General features: G+C 51.5%; 4 protein-coding genes across 4 annotated transcripts, besides 1 other annotated feature; 3 read left to right on the forward strand and 1 right to left on the reverse strand.

Annotated features, from left to right (window-relative positions):
* Positions 1-251: 251 nt before the first annotated feature.
* On the forward strand, positions 252-3,004 carry NFIA_039370 (putative gamma-tubulin complex component GCP5; the record flags this gene model as incomplete). The annotated part of the gene is made up of 2 exons (XM_001266257.1): positions 252-323; positions 380-3,004. The coding sequence occupies 2 exons, from the start codon at positions 252-254 to the stop codon at positions 3,002-3,004; spliced, it is 2,697 nt and encodes an 898-aa protein (XP_001266258.1).
* A 389-nt stretch (positions 3,005-3,393) lies between these two features.
* NFIA_039380 (phosphoribosylformylglycinamidine synthase) lies at positions 3,394-7,482 on the reverse strand (the record flags this gene model as incomplete). The annotated part of the gene is made up of 1 exon (XM_001266258.1): positions 3,394-7,482. One exon carries the CDS (start codon positions 7,480-7,482, stop codon positions 3,394-3,396), a length of 4,089 nt encoding a protein of 1,362 aa, XP_001266259.1.
* Positions 7,483-7,569: 87 nt separating this feature from the next.
* Positions 7,570-7,598: a microsatellite.
* A 2,306-nt stretch (positions 7,599-9,904) lies between these two features.
* Positions 9,905-11,685, forward strand: NFIA_039390 (MFS transporter; the record flags this gene model as incomplete). Its single annotated transcript, XM_001266259.1, has 4 exons — positions 9,905-10,322; positions 10,513-10,978; positions 11,037-11,368; positions 11,420-11,685. The coding sequence occupies 4 exons, from the start codon at positions 9,905-9,907 to the stop codon at positions 11,683-11,685; spliced, it is 1,482 nt and encodes a 493-aa protein (XP_001266260.1).
* A 706-nt stretch (positions 11,686-12,391) lies between these two features.
* NFIA_039400 (putative C6 transcription factor) lies at positions 12,392-15,037 on the forward strand (the record flags this gene model as incomplete). Its single annotated transcript, XM_001266260.1, has 5 exons — positions 12,392-13,263; positions 13,325-13,584; positions 13,642-13,776; positions 13,827-13,917; positions 13,972-15,037. 5 exons carry the CDS (start codon positions 12,392-12,394, stop codon positions 15,035-15,037), a joined length of 2,424 nt encoding a protein of 807 aa, XP_001266261.1.
* Between the last annotated feature and the right edge of the window lie 196 nt (positions 15,038-15,233).

Below are 15,233 nucleotides of genomic sequence, written 5' to 3' on the forward strand. Positions count from 1 at the left end.
GATGCCGCTTATCCCAAAGAGGGATAGCGTGGCAATAAATAAGCAACACGTCACGTTCCACGGAGCAGACGGAGAGAGACATTCGTCTTGACGTCTACAGGCCTGGATGCCGCGTAACCCGGGCTCGATCCAAGGTCCTAGGAGCCACCAGAAGGGGTTGTCGATGAAACAACAATGGGGGATCCTCGGGGAATATTCCTCCTAAGTTCCAACTTCTACGCTGACTTGTTGCAAATGCAACACGCGTCGAGATGACTGTCCCCGAGGAAATTAGTGCGCTAACGGATGAGCTAATTTTGGCTGTCACAAAGATCGATCCGACTGTATGGGGTACTGTCATTGCTTTGAGCGCTCCGCTGTTGCTAATGTTAGCATCTAGAATACGTCACGACTCAAGCATCTAAAGCAGCGTGTCGAAGACACGTTCAAATCCGCCTCTCATGGCCGGACTGACCAGTTTGCGGTCTCAAAACAGCTAGAGGGCCTGCAGGAGAAATTCCAGGTTCTTAATAAAGATGATCTGGCGGACGCACTCCGGAGTCGCTTGACGGAATTAGATGAACACCATAGCTCATGGTTTCCCGAAATACTATCTTTCCTTTTACAGCTCTCTTCTCGCCCGGCTGTATTCTCGCGGGTAGACCGACTCCCCAAGCCCAAGGTCGACGAAGACGCGAAGCAACTCTCCTGGACGGAGTTGGATGCTTCGGGATCCGCGTATTGTGATGAAGATATCTGGGAATGTGTAAATTTCGGCGCAGATTCCTCATCCGAAGAAGAAGATGATGATCTTGCGTCTTCGGGGCGCAGTAACGCCTCAATCCCGCAGACTCTACCTTCCAGTCCCATTGCCTCCGAGGAAGACTATGAAATCCCCGATGAAGTCTTTTCTCCTGGAACGGACGTGGTTCTCGTGGACTCCGTTAGGGAAGCTCAATTCTGGAGGCCTAAGAAGCATGCGGAATCCAACCAAGTCGGAGCGTTTTCCTGCCGTGTGGTCACGGAGCTTCAAATTGTAAGAGAAACACTGTTTATGTTGCAGGGTTTGCCCACGTCTTTATTTTGGCGACTCGATGACAGCATCGAGGTCGATCGACGGTATACTCTTACACACACCTCGGCCGAGGCCCTGTCCTCGCTTTTGCGGTCATTCAGCATGATCGGTGCCAAGGTAGATGTTATAAGACGCTTCATCAAGATCACCCAGGTTGTTCCCTTTATGCAAACCTTTCACCGATGTGTTGAGGACTGCTTGAACCAATTCGACGCGTTTTTGTCGGAAGTGCAAACTCAGTGCATTTCGCCAGGAGCCACTTTTTCTGTCAGCCTACTACAACTGGCCGAAGACGTTCGCAGCGCATCGGCGATGCTCGTGCTTCTGGCCGATTTGATCTCCAATCTCAAGTATAACTCACCAGATGACGGTGTACGGTGTCTTGACCTATTGTACGATGTTGTATGCATGAAGCAAGCTACAGGGGACGATGACGAGTTCAGATTTCTGGCAAACTTGTTCTTTTCATGTCTCGAAACCTACATTCGTCCGATTCGTCGTTGGATGGAGGAGGGACGACTAGATTCAAGAGAAGGGGTATCTTTCATCATAGACCGTCGTGACGATAAAGATCTGCGGTCCCTTTGGCGCGAATGGTATGCTGTGGACGACTCATTTGGGCTTCCACAATTTATGAGACCTGTTGCTCCAAAAATTTTCACCGCGGGTAAAAGCATGGTCTTTCTACAACATCTGAATGCTCTAGAGACACTCGGAGACTCGAAGACGATTCCCCTTACCTTGGAACGTATCTATGGTGATGACTCGAGTTCCTTACTCTGTCTTCCCTTTGCCGCCATATGCGAGTCCGCTATCAGCAAGCTCGTCGAGGCTAACCACTCCTTTGCGTCCGATTTGCTACGAAAAGAGCTTGACCAGCAATGCGGGCTGTGGAGATCACTCCAAGCCTTAGAACACATCTACCTCTGCAAGGACCTCAGTGTGTCAGCTATTATCGACAACAAGGTCTTTGACCTCATGGATCGCGGCAGAGGCGCCTGGAGCGACAGGTATCTCCTCACCGAACTCGCACAGAGCGCGTTTAGCAGCATGTCTTTCATCGACCACTCCAGAATAATTGTCCGCTCACACCAGGATCCGCAGGGACGCAGCCGCTCAGTCAAGACTCTCAGAACCATCTCATTCGATTACATCCTCCCCTGGCCCATCGCGAACATCATCCCCAAAGACGCCATCCATCGTTACCAGCGCATCTCGACATTCCTGATGCAGATCCGCCGAGCAAAACACTTGATCGTAAAACAGCGTCTGAAATACACCGATGAGACGGACGAATTCTCCCATGACAGGAGCAGCAACGCATTGAGCTACTCCCTTCGGCACCACATGCTCTGGTTCCTGAACACCCTCTACAGCCACATTACGGACTTTGTCATCTCCACAGCGACAGAGTCCTTGCGCAAGTCTCTCTCCGCCACAAAGGACGTCGACGCAATGATCGCAGCGCATCGTGCGTACATGTCCTCCCTGGAAGACCAATGCCTCCTCTCCAGCAATCTATCACCTCTTCACCAAGCCACAATCAACCTTCTAGATCTCTGCGTGTACTTTGCAGACATCCAAGCGACACGCTACGGGGACAAGCTGTTCGATCAGAGAACGCCGACCAAGTATGCCAAGCTTTCGCAAAGCAGAAAGAGCCTCAGCAGGAAGCATCAGGAAAAATACACTGACGACGCGATACAAAGTGATGATGACGATGATGACGATACACAAGACGAGTCGGACGAGGATTTTGGCAATACCACCGGCATTTCCTTTTACGAGGCACCCTACGCGCATCGACTGAGGGATATCAAAGGCCACTTTGACCAGTTGCTTGCATTTCTGACCTCTGGTTTGAAGGGTGTGGGACGTGTGGATGGTCAGATCAGTTGGGAGATTCTGGCTGAGAAGCTGGAGTGGCGTAAGAAGCGGTTAGCTGTTTAGTGCTTGGCCTGCTCTTTAAAAAAAGAGGCGCGATGATTCTACTGTAATGATACCTTGCTATGATATCCATACTGTTTTGCTATTCAATGATTTAGAGGTCTACATAACTGGAATGTGAGCGATATGGCTTGCTCAAGGGGAGTATAAATTCGTAATTGAAGATTGAGAAACGCTGTAAATATGCTTGTATTCCGGTTGAATTCATCACAACAATTTGATTTGATCATCCAAGGCATCGGACTCATCATGCAGAACATAAGGTGTAGATATTTTATATACCAAAAAGAAGTAGTACCCTCCCGAACAATTTTGGTTTTCGCTGTACATCACGCCCAATCTTGGGCCAGACTAGACAAAGAGAAAGAAAGCCGCAAATGAAATATCCACATTTAGCCAACCCATCTTCTGGCGCTGAAGAATACACGACCCCATGGACCAATGTCACCCCATTCTTCAGCATTAGGAGGCAGCCAGCTGGCAATACCGCCCATCACGGTCCGCTCAGGGTGAGGCATGATGGCCAGGACACGGCCGTCGGCGCTGCGAATACCGGCAATACCCTCGGGACTGCCGTTGGGGTTGAATGGGTACTTCATGGTTGGCTTGAGAGTCGCGTTATCGACGTACTGGACGGGGGCCAAGCCTTGACGAACGAAATCTTGAGCCGAGGTGCCGGGAGCTGCAGCGAACGAAGCGCGACCTTCTCCGTGAGCGACGGCAATAGGGAGCGAGGAGCCGTTCATGCCGTGGAGGAAGACGCTGGGGTTGGCCGGGTCGGGATCCGAGATACGAACCATGCAGACACGGCCTTCGTATTGCTCGCTGGCGTTGCGTTCGAAGCTGGGCCAATTGGATGCACCAGGAATCAATTCCTTGAGACGGGAGAGGAACTGGCAACCGTTGCAGACACCGAGGGCAAATGTGTCGGGACGCTGGAAGAAGCTCTGGAACTCAGTGCGGGTATTTTCGTGCAGTAGGACAGACTTGGCCCAACCCTGACCGGCACCGAGAACGTCACCGTAGGAGAAACCACCACAGGCGGCAAGACCGACAAAGCTGGAGAGAGACACGCGGCCAGAGATGATATCGGTCATGTGGACATCAACGGCAGAGAATCCAGCCACGTTGAAGGCAAAGGCCATCTCTGCTTGACTGTTAACACCTTGCTCACGCAAGATGGCCACACGTGGCTTGTTGCTGAAGGGAGACTTGAGGCTGGTGAGAAGGGGCATGGCCCGGTCCTTCGGGTCGAAGGTGGGGTTCCATGACAGACCGGGGTCGGTATCGTCCAGGATGTTCGAGAATTCCTGTTCCGCGCAGGCAGCGTTGTCACGGATCTTCTGCATGTGATACGAGGTGGTAGCCCAGGTCTGCTGGAGGTTTGCGCGATTGTTGCGGTACACAAGACTGGCCTTGTGGTAGATGGCCAGGTTCTGCTTTGGCCTTTCGGAGACGCGACCGATCTTGTGGATCAGGCCCGCAGGGGGACCACAGGTGGCAAAGCAAGAGCGGAATTGGATCTCATGCTCCTTGCGCACCTGGAAGACCGCACCCAGTTCTTCTGTGAAGAGGGTTGATACAAGATCTTGTGTGCTGTTGGTGGGGCAGATGTTGTCCAACATGATTTCCACGCCGCAGCGTCCGGCAAACATCATCTCCGCAAGAGTAGTGAAGAGACCACCATCGGATCTGTCGTGGTAGGCCAAAACGATGCCTGCCTCTTGAAGCTGTTGAGTAGCGTCGAAGAAGTCCCTGAAGATCTCCACATCGCGCAGATCAGGGCATTCATCTCCAACCTGGTTGAAGACCTGAGCGAGGGCCGAGCCGCCCAGGGTCTTGCGGCCAAATGAGAGATCAACGAACATCAGAACGGTCTCGCCGACATCCTCAACGCTGCGGAGGGCTGGTGTCCAGGTCTTACGGAAATCACCGACGGGCGCGAAGGAAGAGATAACGAGGGACATAGGGGCAGTGACCTCCTTGGACTCCTTGGTGGCTTCATCGGTCCACTTCATCTTCATTGACATGGAGTCCTTTCCAACGGGAATGCTGATGCCAAGTTTAGGACACAAGTCCATACCAATAGCCTCAACTGCCTCGTAGATGGCGGCTCCCTCACCGGGGTGATTGCTGGCGGACATCCAGTTGGCAGAAAGCTTGACATGGTTCAGGCGGTCGACCAAGTCCGCAGCAGCAATGTTCATGAGCGACTCCGCAACTGCCATCCGAGCCGATGCGGCCGGAGAAATAAGAGCAAGAGTTGGCCTCTCACCCATGGCCATGGCTTCACCAGTCTTCATTCCCTGAACCAACGCAGTGGCCGTGACGGAAACGTCAGAGACCGGGGTTTGCCATTTTCCAACCATCTGGTCCCGAGCAGTAAGACCACCCACGGTCCGATCGCCGATTGTGATCAGGAAGGACTTGGAGCCTACGGCAGGCAAGGAAAGGACACGGTTGGCAGCCTCGCTGATCAGCTCGACGCGGTTCGGCGCAAGGGAAGGAAGGTAGCTGGTAAGGCTGGCATCGACGGCGGGGAATTTCAGTTTGCGGGAGTCCACAGTCCTTGTCATCCGAGGAGGCTTGCCAAAGAGGACTGACAAAGGAAGGTCGATGGGTTTGGGATACTCGGTGGAGTCTCTGTCAAGGAGGATGAGTCTCTTGTCCTCGTCAGAGCCACCCTCACCACGGCCAACGACCGAGAAACCACAACGCTCACGATGAGCGATGGCGGTGAATTTATTCATGCTTTCTTCGCCAACTGCGAGGACATATCTTTCCTGGGCTTCACAGCACCAAATTTGCATGGGGCTCATGCTCTTGTCGGCGCTATCGATCTCACGAAGCTCAAAAGTGGCACCGAGTCCGGAATCGTGAATCAGCTCGGGAAGCGCGTTGGAAAGCCCACCGGCACCAACGTCGTGAATGAACTTAATGGGGTTGTTCTCCCCCATGGCCACACAAGCATTGATAACCTCCTGAGCTCTCCGCTGCACCTCAGCGTTGCCTCTCTGGACACTAGCGAAGTCCAAGTCCGCAGATCCTTCACCGGACGCGATGCTGGAAGCGGCGCCCCCGCCCAGTCCAATAAGCATGGCAGGACCTCCCAAAACAACGAGGTAGGAGCCGGGCTTGACGGCCTCGGGTTTCTTGATAGCATGCTGTGGTCGGACTGTCCCAACGCCACCAGCAATCATAATAGGCTTGTGGTAACCGCGAACCTCAGTCTGTCCGTTGCCGACGTCAATCTGTGTGAGGAGAGTACGGAAGTACCCAAGTGTACAGGGACGACCAAACTCATTGTTGTAGTGAGCGCTGCCAATGGGAGCCTCCAGCATGATGTCCAAGCTGCTCGCAATGTGGTTGGGCTTGCCAACATCGAGCTCCCAAGGCTGCTTCAGATCCGGAATCAGGAGATCAGAAACGCAGTATCCAGCAAGACCGGCCTTGGGCTTGGAGCCTCTGCCGACTGCACCCTCATCCCGAATCTCTCCACCCGAGCCGGTGGCAGCGCCAGGGAAAGGAGAGACGGCAGTGGGATGGTTGTGAGTTTCGACCTTAGCCAGGAAGTGGACGATCTCTTTTGTGTGGTTCCACTCGCCGGTGAATGGGTCAGGAGCCCAGAATGCGGCGTTGGGTCCCTCAAGCACGGCAGCGTTGTCACTGTAGGCGCTAACGGTGTGATCGGGGTGCTTCTTATGCGTGTTGCGGATCATGGAGAAGAGACTGTTTGGCATCTGCTTGCCATCGATAACCCAGGAAGCGTTGAACTGCTTGTGACGGCAGTGCTCCGAGTTGACCTGAGCGAACATGAACAGTTCGACATCAGTAGGGTCACGAGCGAGGGGACCATTGGGCCCGTAAGCATCAGCGAGATAGTCAATCTCTGATTGTTCCAATGCCAACCCTAGTCGCTTGTTGGCTTCTTGTAGCACTTCCTTGGGAGACTTGTCGCTGCCGTGAAGGGGGATCGTCTCGAGGGGTTGAGGAGCATGTTCGGAAAACATTAGGTGCAGGTCGGGCTCGGTTTGGCTGAGCAATTGGGTCATCCGATCATGGAGAACATCCTCGAAACCAGGCTTGAACTCTTGTGACTTCTCGCGAAGACATGAGATCTTGATACCCCGCTCAATGCGCTTCACGTACTGACGCAAGCCACAAACATGCGAGATACCAGTAGCTTGGGAACTCCAAGGGGAGATCGTTCCAGTGCGGGGAAAGACATAGAAGACATCGAAGGAACCGTCCTCGGGGCCGAATGAGGCGGGAACATCGGTGATATCGCCGTAACGGAGCAACTGCTCCAAGACGCCCTGTTGCTGAGCATCCAAAGGTCGTTCAGCGTGGACGTAGTGGATCCACTGAGCCCGAACATCCTGGGCCCCGATGCTGGCTGCAATTGCCCGTCCACGAGAGTGTGAGAAGGCAACTGAGCCTGGGATGGCCAAGTATGTGGAATTGGTGGATGTGGAGGCCATTGTGAAGTGGCACCTTTTGTCCCCTCCTATTAGTTTTTTTTTTTTTTTTTTCCGCTTCTGCGGGCAACAGGATGGCGAACCTGAGGAAGACAGGGAGACAGGGAGACAGGGAGACAGTAAGATGAGAAAGACAAATATGTGATTCAAATCTTCACAGAAGTGCCAAAGAGACACTTCTAACGAGAAGAATCGGCTGGAGCACCACAGCGACGGGGCGTTGAGCTGCTGGCCGTCGTAAAATTACTCACATTTGAGTCAACTCGAGTCTTTTTGGGAGGCGTCGAAGTTCCAGCCCCGCGCTAATCCCTTTCCGGCTTATCTCCCAATGATCTCTGCTTATCAGTCATGTGACACTTACGGACAAACTTGAGCCCGTGGATGCCTCAGGATTCAGCATGTCCATCTTCTGTATTTGAAAGAAATTAAAGGTCGTGGGTTTCATCTTAGGGGTCGACATCATTTGCATCTTGCTCAATGTCTGGTGTCCAAGATTCGAAGCGCCAAGTGAGTTTATTACTATAGAAGCTTGAATGTCACAGCAATGATGTTCCGCTTGTGTCCACTGTCCCGCATTCTTTAGTGGAGATGTGTGAGACATGGGGAAGAAGAACCGGTTTTCCAATACATAAAGTGTTCTCGACAAGAGAATGCCAGGCAGTGATATAAAATCCAGAGCAACGCACGATTATATTTTGCCGGAGTCGCAAGAAAATACGGAGTATGAATCCTGTGGAGGTACAGACACAAAGGGTTAGATCATCGGCTTTGACTGTCGATCCATCTACACAAACTTCACAGGACATTGAACTTAGCCGTTACTGTATTCCGGATATCAGCACAGACTTCATTTCAGATTTTGTATGCAACTTCTATCACCTTTTGAGGCTTGATCACAAAAGCCAAGGGTTTCCAGTAATTATCCCGATAATATTAATGACAAGACGCATAACTTACTCGAAGACATATTACCTCTTAAGGAAAGGAAAACCCGCTTTACCATATTGGGAGAAACGCTCCGACGTCACATGATCACATCAGCCTTCCGATGCCAAGAATTATTGGCGGCGGAGCTTCCTTGGTGGTGGCTCTTTGGCAGCAAATTTTCTCGCCAACAAGATTCATGGCCGAGTACTCCGTAATACTAGCTATAATGATAGATAGCATAATTGCAGTTATGCCAGTCTTTGAAAACTTCGTTCTAGTTACAAGGTGGATAATTGTGATATCCCACATCTATGACTTTTGCCAAGAAACAGTCAAACATAAGACGTTGCTTCGTAACTACACAGTTTGTAGGGTTGATAGTCCTCTCAGTTCTCTAGGAGGTTTTAAGGGGAACACATGAGCTCTTAAATATGGGAGTAGCCCTCCGACTATGCGCAACATTGATTTCAATAATAGGGTTCCATAGATCTAGATGATTCTGTGCCCAAGGTCCAGAATACACATACACAGTGCAAGCTAATCAGACCCACTTCGCCATAAGCAGCTAGCTAACTTGACCAGGCTCATGAAGGGACCCGGAACCAGCCCTAATAACCAACTGATAACAATTCCTGACTGACCTTGGTGGTTCGTGCTCTCGCTGAGCCAAGCTTCAACAAAAAGTTGCAGCTTACATAGATTGATGATAGAGACGCTCACGTCCAATGGCAAAATATGGATTCTAACTATCAGAGGGAAACTGGTCACGTCGATTGAAGAATTCCCACTAGGAGCACTCCGTTGAAACAGCATTCTGTACGGAGCACAGCTGGTATTTACCCGTCTCTTATATCCTCTCTTCTTATATCGAAAGATGTGTCCGAGGGTGATTTCAATGCCTACCTTGAACGGACTTGCGCCATAGGCTATCAATCAAATGTTGCCTTGATCGCCTTTGTTCCTTCGTTTTTGCCTCATCCAGATTTGGAATTGATGGTTTAGGTGGGGAGAAGATTTACCCCTGAGTAAGCTGAGTGTCTGCCCAACTAAATAAATGTCAAGTTTAGGCTCTTGTCTATGACTCCATTTGGTATAGAGAGATAGAGACATGGAAAAAAGCATCCATACTTGACAGCGGGACGTCATGATAAATGCGGTCGCCTCGAGTTATATTGCCTGAAGAGGTTAGTAGGTCCACTGCCAGATCGGGCAACCGAGAGACCGCCGAGGCAGATCCGGGACAAGCTGCCGTCCTTGGTATCATGCTCTATGATGTTGACAATGGAAAGATCCATTATTACTCCTTTCTTGCATCTGGCCCGCCGCCCTCCCCGACTGGTCCCACAGGTTCAATTTTCAAACGATAAAAATGGATCGACTCAGCGGTATAAGTACTTGCCAGGATCCTCCTGGATGTATCTCCCGGCTACCGACCGTGCTCAGTACTACATCTCCATCCCAACTAGGATATCTGAGTGTCGCTAGTGCATAGCTCGGCATGTCGGACCAACAACACCATCAGGATGCCACGCGGAGGCTCTCCTTGGGAGCTGGCCAGGGTCAATTCGACCCCCTGGACCTTCCCCTCCGCCAAGTCACCAACGATGCGAACCTGGAAGAGTACACCGCGGAGACTGCGACGGGAGAGATCATCAAGCCAGTCAAATCTTCTGCTACCGGCAAGGTAGAGGACTGGAAGCTGGTCACATTCAAAGTCAATGATCCCGAGAACCCAAAGAACTGGTCCAAGGCCTACAAATGGTACTGCACTATGGTCGTCTCGTTCACATGTTTCGTCGTCGCCTTCGCCAGTAGTGTGATCACGGCCGACCTTGAAGGGCCATCCGAGGCCTTCAATGTCTCTCATGAAGTCAGTCTTGTTACGGTTACGGTCTTCGTCATTGGTTTTGGTGTCGGTAAGTCTCAATGAACAGAATCACTCGGAGCTTGTCCCATGCTGACTGACTTCGGGCCCTATGATGTTTGCTCCTCTTTCGGAAATGGTTGGACGCAGGCCTGTTTACGCTGCTACGCTCCTGCTTGCGGTTATCTTCATCATACCTTGCGCGGTTTCGAAGAATATCGGTACCCTTATCGTCTGCAGAGCTATCGATGGTATCGCGTTCAGTGCTCCAATGACGTTGGTCGGCGGTACTCTGGCTGATTTGTGGAGGAATGAGGAGCGTGGTGTCCCCATGGCTGCCTTCTCTGCCAGCCCATTCATCGGGCCCGCCATCGGTCCTCTTGTTGGTGGTTATCTCTGCCACGCTGGTTGGAGATGGCTTTACTGGATCCAGCTCATTCTGGCCTTTGTCGCCTGGGTCCTGATTACCTTCACTGTCCCGGAGACCTATGCGCCAATGATTTTGCGAAAGAGAGCAAAGAAATTAAGGAAAACTGAAAATGATCCGAAGTACGTCACAGAGACAGAATTGGACGCTCGCCCTATGGGAGAAAGATTGCGTATCTTCCTCCTCCGCCCATTCCAGCTCCTGTTTTTGGAACCCATTGTTCTGTTCATCTCCATTTATATGTCCGTCTTGTATGGCTTGCTATACATGTTCTTCGTCGCGTAAGTTGGCACTGCCTTGCAAGATTTTTCGAGGACTGAACTGACAGCTCATTTCTAGCTATCCCATCGTCTACCAAAAAGGCAAGGGATGGAGCTCAGGTCCTACTGGTCTGATGTTCATTCCTTTGGCCATTGGTGTCTTGTGTAGCGCTGCCTGTGCTCCTTTCGTCAACAAGCACTATCTTACACTTGTTAAGAAGCACGGTGGAAAGCCTCCAGCTGAAGCGCGTCTGATCCCTATGATGCTTTCATGCTGGTTTATCCCCATTGGTCTCTTTATCTTCGCCTGGACATCATACCCCAACATCCACTGGATTGGCCCTTGCATTGGTGGCCTCCCCGTTGGATTCGGCTTCATCTTCTTGTACAACTCTGCGAACAATTACCTCGGTATGTTCTCTTCAATCCTTAACGATGGTACAGTACTAATTGTTACCACAGTGGATACATACCAGCATCAGGCAGCCTCTGCCCTTGCCGCAAAGACTTTCCTCCGTTCCATGTGGGGTGCATCCACAGTATTGTTCACGGAGCAGATGTATGACCGCTTGAACGACCGATGGGCCAGCACATTGCTAGCCTTCATTGCCCTCGCTTGCTGCGCGATCCCCTACGTCTTCTACTTCAAAGGCGCTTCCATCCGTCGGTACTCGAAATTTGCCTTCGCCGACGACGAGGAGCAGCAGGGACCGGGAGAGAAGCACTAGAGCTCTTCGACGCATAGTCTCTGCTTAAGGGTCCGGACTTTCGTAGAATGCTATTGCATATCCGATACTTTACTACTTTCCACCCGGTTTATTACTATATTTTCTGGGGTTTATCTTTTTGGTTACTATTCAGGTCATGTGAATGACTTATAAAAAAGCGGAGTCCTCTGGGTTTTTGGAAGCATTGATAGATATCATATACCAATTACAATAGAATTAGATTAATAGATATTTTTCATTCAACTAGAGAGGTCCTTCCCTTAAAGGTCTGGGAACATCGCCATCATTACTTCATGTTCTCGGTCAAGACGTCATCCCTATCCTCTTTTGGCATTAGGGTTGGCCTTCCCCGCGCCTATCACGTGCCGTGCAGATTGCTGCTTAGTAACAGCGGATTCTCCAACCCGGCAGCTCAGGCCGCGCGCACCACGGCTTTCTCCAGATGCGCTGCTACCGTGCAGAATGCTGAGAACTGTGGCTCTGAACACTTAATTCTAGATCTGTTCCTGGAAAGTGATGTATTTCTCTTGACCTGACTTCCTGACGCTGCCATCGATTGATACATCTCGCGCCGCATCCGCTCCTCCGCTTTGCTCCATGATCTCCGAGGTTGGCTCAGCCGGATCTCTCACCGAATCTTTATAGCTACACAAACGCATACAGCACTCGGGAATTTCTCGATAGAGTGCCGATCTTGATATTTCCAATGGCGTCCCCCTACCAAGCCTCAATGTCGTTCTCGCCGTCCGCAGCCGGCTCCGACATGACCGCCGCTACCTCCCGATCTTTATCCGACCTCCCGCAATCCCAAGTTGACGCGATTATCCGAACAAAACGAAAGGCGCGCGAACCCAAAGCCTGTTATCCCTGCCATGCACGCAAGGTTAAATGCGACCGCAATCTTCCGTGCGACGGCTGTGTCAAGCGCGACCATCCCGATATCTGCTCGTACGAGCGGCCGTCGAAAAAAAGGATTATAGGGAGTTCAATCCCTCCGTCATACAACGACAGCCCCGCCGGAGCCTCTCATCCCGGTGTGGCAGAGCATACGGTGTCAGCTGACCAGGAGGAGCCCCATCTGCGGATCAAGCAGGAGGCCGGGGCAAGTCGGATTAACTCCTTAGGATCCGGGAACCGTATAACCATTGCGCGGGAGGAGTGGGACAATGTTCGCAACAGGCTGAAGGAGATGGAAAAGACCATTTCGAACCTACGAGTTGGACTGGAACGGGCCGAGGAGGGCCCCGGTGGGATCCTGGAGGCGGGCAGTGCGCATAGCGCTGATGGGAGTAATCGGTCCAAGGCTGCTTCTCCGGAACGGGAGGGCATTCATGCAGCGAACACGTTGGGCGAAGGCACTGTGCACTTGGGATCTCGATCCGTCCTTGCGTACATTCTCAACAACAAGTCCGGGTCAGATCAGCTCCAAGCTCTCCTTGAGGGTGGGATCCTGCCGAAGTTGGGTCTCGACAATGAGTCCGCCACGTATCCGTTCGTTGATTTGTGGTCTTCGGATATGTCGACATTTGACATTAGCGCAGTCTGTAGTGCGCTTCCAAGTGATCAGCAGTGCAAGGAGTCAGTTCTTTACCCGTGGCTGGGACGTTATGAGCCTCGTTGAATGCTAACAGACTGGCAGATTTTTCTTCTACTATCGCGACGTCGCAGGCGCCATTTACCCTGTCATCGAAGATATCCAGCAGTTTGAAATGAATCTCGATCTTTTATTGCGGAGTAGAGCATCTATGGGTGGCGTATACCGAACGGACACGGATCAAGCACAGCGACCGTTTGGTGTGACTATAGCCTACTTGGGTCTGCTCTTCGCCGTGCTGGCTTCCGGCTGTCAGTCATCCGACTTGCCTTCAAAAGAGAGAGAACTTACTTCTCAAGTATATGGTATGTTTCGAATCTACACGTGCACGATCATTCTAACTCACTGCTGACTGAATCTAGTGTGCTGCTCCTACCAATGTCTCCGGATGACCAATTTCCTTTCACAACCTACCATCGAAGCCATTCAAACCCTGTTGGTGATCGGTAACGTGTTGTCGTACAATATGAACCCTGGTATCTCTTATGTCTTACTTGGTGAGTAAATAAAGCAGCTCTTTCGTGGACTCGTGGCTGACTGGCGTCAGGCATGACACTTCGTATGGGACTTGCGCTTGGTCTCCATGTAGAATCGAGTCGCTTCTCACTAGAGGAGCGCTACCGTAGACGACATGTTTGGTACAGTCACTCAGTCTTATCAAGGACTTTTAACATCATGCTAATGTCGTTTAGGTGGTCTATGGCATGGCAGGACAGCCATTTCTCTCTCTCGTACGATCGACCGTCAACCACCGCCGTCAGTCAGCCGGATATCGCGTACCGCGAAGATTCGAAGCCGGGAGAGCTCTCGTACTTTGAAACTCTTTGCCGAATAATCTCTCTGGCCCTCGAGGTCGTACGCTCGCGGATGCTTAGTTCTCACTCGCAAATGAGCTTCAAAACCATACAAACTTATAAAGAAAGGATTCAACAAATTATGATTGAAGGCAAACCGCATTTGCGTGACCGCAAGTACTGCCTTTCATCTACGGAACATTTGGAAAGGGTTGTATTGAAGCTACATTCTTCCTACTTTTCTTCCGAGCTGCTGCGCCCCGCACTCAAGTCCCCACTGGATTCGAACGATCCAACTACCCTCAGCATGCGCGCTGACTGCGTCAGGAATTTGATGACAACTGTCGAGGCATACATTGAGATGCATACAATCAGTTCTCATGCGTCACGCTCCTGGATTACTTTGCAGCGAGCGATCAGCTCAATGTTCCTTCTAGCAGTCACTGAGGAGTCTAAGACGGACCCTCACTTTTGGAACCTGTTGCACCAGCTCAAAAACATCATCGGCGAACGCGCCAATGAAGAAGGCACTCTCGGACCAGGTCCTGCCGCAGCCGGCAGCACGGCGTACAATACAGCTCCAGGAGCTGCGAATATGACAGGAACCAGTCCTGCTGCTCTTGACCAGACCTCTCCAGAGTCTGCGCCCATACCGCTTGAGGCGCAAACCCAGTGGGCTAAGCCTTTAACCAAGACCTACCGTGCTTTGGAAAAGCTAGAAGCTGCTTTCTCTTCCCTGAGCAGCCGCGCTGCCGATCACAATGGCAGCTCAGCATACCGGAATCCCTCAGCGGGTTCAGTAACCGCAGCTAATCTTGTTCCTCCTGTAACGGTCGGTGCTATGACACCTAGCATTGGGTCGCTGCCGCCTCCGACGCCCGAGAGTTCCACGAGTGGGGAGTGGACCATACCTACTATCCTTGACCGCGCGGCCGAGTACATTCATCCTCCGCTTTGGAGCTGATTGTGATACGTTGGACAACATGTTAGTACCATGATGGTTCTCCTACGCCACCATGTCTTCTTTTTGCATTGGTAGGGGTTTATGGGTGTGCACAGGTTCCGGGATGTCATTGTCTGCTATTTTCAGATTTATCAACTATGATCTGCCTGTTAGGCGTTTGACAGTTGGATGGCTTCCATGTTATGGACCATATTGC

Source organism: Aspergillus fischeri, genomic scaffold (assembly GCF_000149645.3).
Source record: "Aspergillus fischeri NRRL 181 1099437636247 genomic scaffold, whole genome shotgun sequence".
Lineage (NCBI taxonomy): Eukaryota > Fungi > Ascomycota > Eurotiomycetes > Eurotiales > Aspergillaceae > Aspergillus > Aspergillus fischeri.